The sequence below is a fragment of the Tupaia chinensis genome, unplaced genomic scaffold, assembly GCF_000334495.1.
Source record: "Tupaia chinensis unplaced genomic scaffold, TupChi_1.0 Scaffold000081_1, whole genome shotgun sequence".
Lineage (NCBI taxonomy): Eukaryota > Metazoa > Chordata > Mammalia > Scandentia > Tupaiidae > Tupaia > Tupaia belangeri.
Genome location: NW_006159542.1, coordinates 5,301,229 through 5,303,144, shown reverse-complemented (window position 1 = coordinate 5,303,144; position 1,916 = coordinate 5,301,229). Strand labels below are relative to the sequence as shown.

The window sequence follows — 1,916 nt, the reverse complement described above, 5'->3', positions numbered from 1 at the left end:
GGAATGCCGGGCAGGCCCTATAGGGGGAGAGACAGGAAAGAGGTCAGGACGGACTCCAGTAGGTCACAGCCAGGGGTGCCCACACCAGCCCCAGAGCCACCCACAGGAGGACGCCACAGAGGGCCTAAGATATATGACCCTGAAGACGGTGGTGCTGGCAACACGCACAGCAGATGAACGGCCCTTGTACTCCACAGGGTCAGGGTCTGCATGGCCCTAAACTCGGGCAAAGCTGAAGGGAGGTGCCCAGGGCTCCTGGTAGTCAGCAGATGCTTACTAAGTGCTCTTCCTCCCACCTTCCTAAGGTTCTCTACTCGTCCTATCACTGAGGTTACAACTGAGCTCCTGGGGGCAGGCAGGCAGCTCTGGAGGCTCCCAGCTCAGGGGCTTCTAATGGGCATCGAGGCCAGGCCTGGACTCTGGGCAGTTCCTGACGCATCTGGGTCTCCCTGGAATTCAATGCTTGGGTTGGAAAGATGGGGAATCTGAGGAAATCTTAGCACCCCTGCCAGCCCCTAAGCCAGCCTCCACCTTCCCTAGAGAGCTGCTATACCCCTTCAGGGATCACAAGGCCCACCCAAGTCTCGCCTATCCCTCGTCCTCAGCACTCCACCCGATGCAGCCACACCGTCTCAACCTGGGACTGCCGCAAAAGCTGCTGCCTAGACCCCCCCTCCACTCCCCGGAGCCCTCTCAGGGAGACAGGTGGTTCTGTCTGAAAGAGGTTGGCAGAGGACATATTTTTGGCTCCTTGGTTCCCGTCAGCCTCTGTCACAAGTGTTCAGTGTTACTAAGATGGGAACACAGCCTTGGGAATAGGTAAATAGTGAGCATGGCCGTGTTCAATAAAACTTTATTTGCAAAAACAGCTGCCTGGCTGGATTTTGGCTCCTAGGTCAGAGGTCACAGACTCCTGATCTAGAATATAAAGTGGGACTGTTTACTATTTGCTGAAAGCCGAGAGGCTCCCCATGCCCTCAGAATGAAATCTCTTTCCTAACCTTGGTCCCGAGTGCCCCTACAACCTCCCAGCCTCATTCCCCACCACTCTCTCCTCATTCAGTGCTTCCACCGTGTCACTGTCCCCCTTGCCAGGTTGTCATACAGCCCTGACTTTGCACTTGCTCCCTGAGCCTAGGATACCTCTGCCTTGATTTGTCCCCTAAGCAGACTCCTACTCAACCAAGGGCACCTCCCCCAGGATGGATGCCATGACTTCTCCAGACAGATGCCTGGCAGGTTCTGCTTTGCTGGGGCAGAGGGGTGGGTGGAGGGACGGGTGACCACAGACGCATACTCACTCGTTCTCCGTCGGCCCCTGGCAAGCCGAAGAGCCCTGGGAGACCAATGTAACCCTAGGAAAGAGCAGATGGGGGTGTCAGAGAGGTGGCGCGCTGGGGCACAGGTGGCCGGCCGGTCACAGCCCACCCTTCGCAGCCACCCCCCGCGGAGCTCCTCTTGCTCGCTGGCATGGCGGCGGCGGCTGTGGCTCCTCGACGACAGAGGCCTTGAGGCAAGTGTATATGCCCATGGACTGCATGGTGCTGGCTCCCACGATGTAGTCCAAAGGCACATACCCTCACGCCAGGGAAGGGCGCAGCGCTCGCCACGGAGGCCCGCCCCGGCTGGGGCTCCAGATCTGCGGAAGGAAGCTCTGGGCTGGGTTAGCTGCTAGCCTGGCACACACGCTGCCCATCCCACGACTGCTCGCGGGCACCATGGCTCCTGCCATGCCTCCTCCTACACCTGGGTCCCGGATGTGGGACTCACGTCCATGCCAGCTGCCTGAGCACCGCCAGTTACTGCCACGGCCTGCTGCATCCTGCCAGGTACGCGGGGCAGCTGCACAACACCCTACAGGAGACCCTGCAGATCGGCAGGCACAGGACCGACAAAGGAACAGGGGCTCTGGGAGG

The 1,916-nt window shown here is 59.6% G+C and overlaps 1 protein-coding gene and 1 non-coding gene across 2 annotated transcripts in view; both read right to left on the bottom strand.

Annotated features, from left to right (window-relative positions):
- COL27A1 (collagen type XXVII alpha 1 chain) overlaps positions 1-1,916 on the bottom strand; it is a 191,819-nt gene that overhangs the window by 113,842 nt on the left and 76,061 nt on the right. Inside the window, exons 15-16 of the mRNA XM_027769364.1 lie at positions 1,302-1,355; positions 8-17 (exon numbers count right to left, since the gene is read on the bottom strand). Of these exons, the coding sequence (XP_027625165.1) occupies positions 8-17; positions 1,302-1,355 (64 nt within the window). The remainder of the gene's footprint in view (positions 1-7; positions 18-1,301; positions 1,356-1,916) is intronic.
- MIR455 (microRNA mir-455) lies at positions 1,517-1,576 on the bottom strand. The gene has a single exon (NR_129496.1). It is a non-coding gene; the product is annotated as a microRNA mir-455 (primary transcript).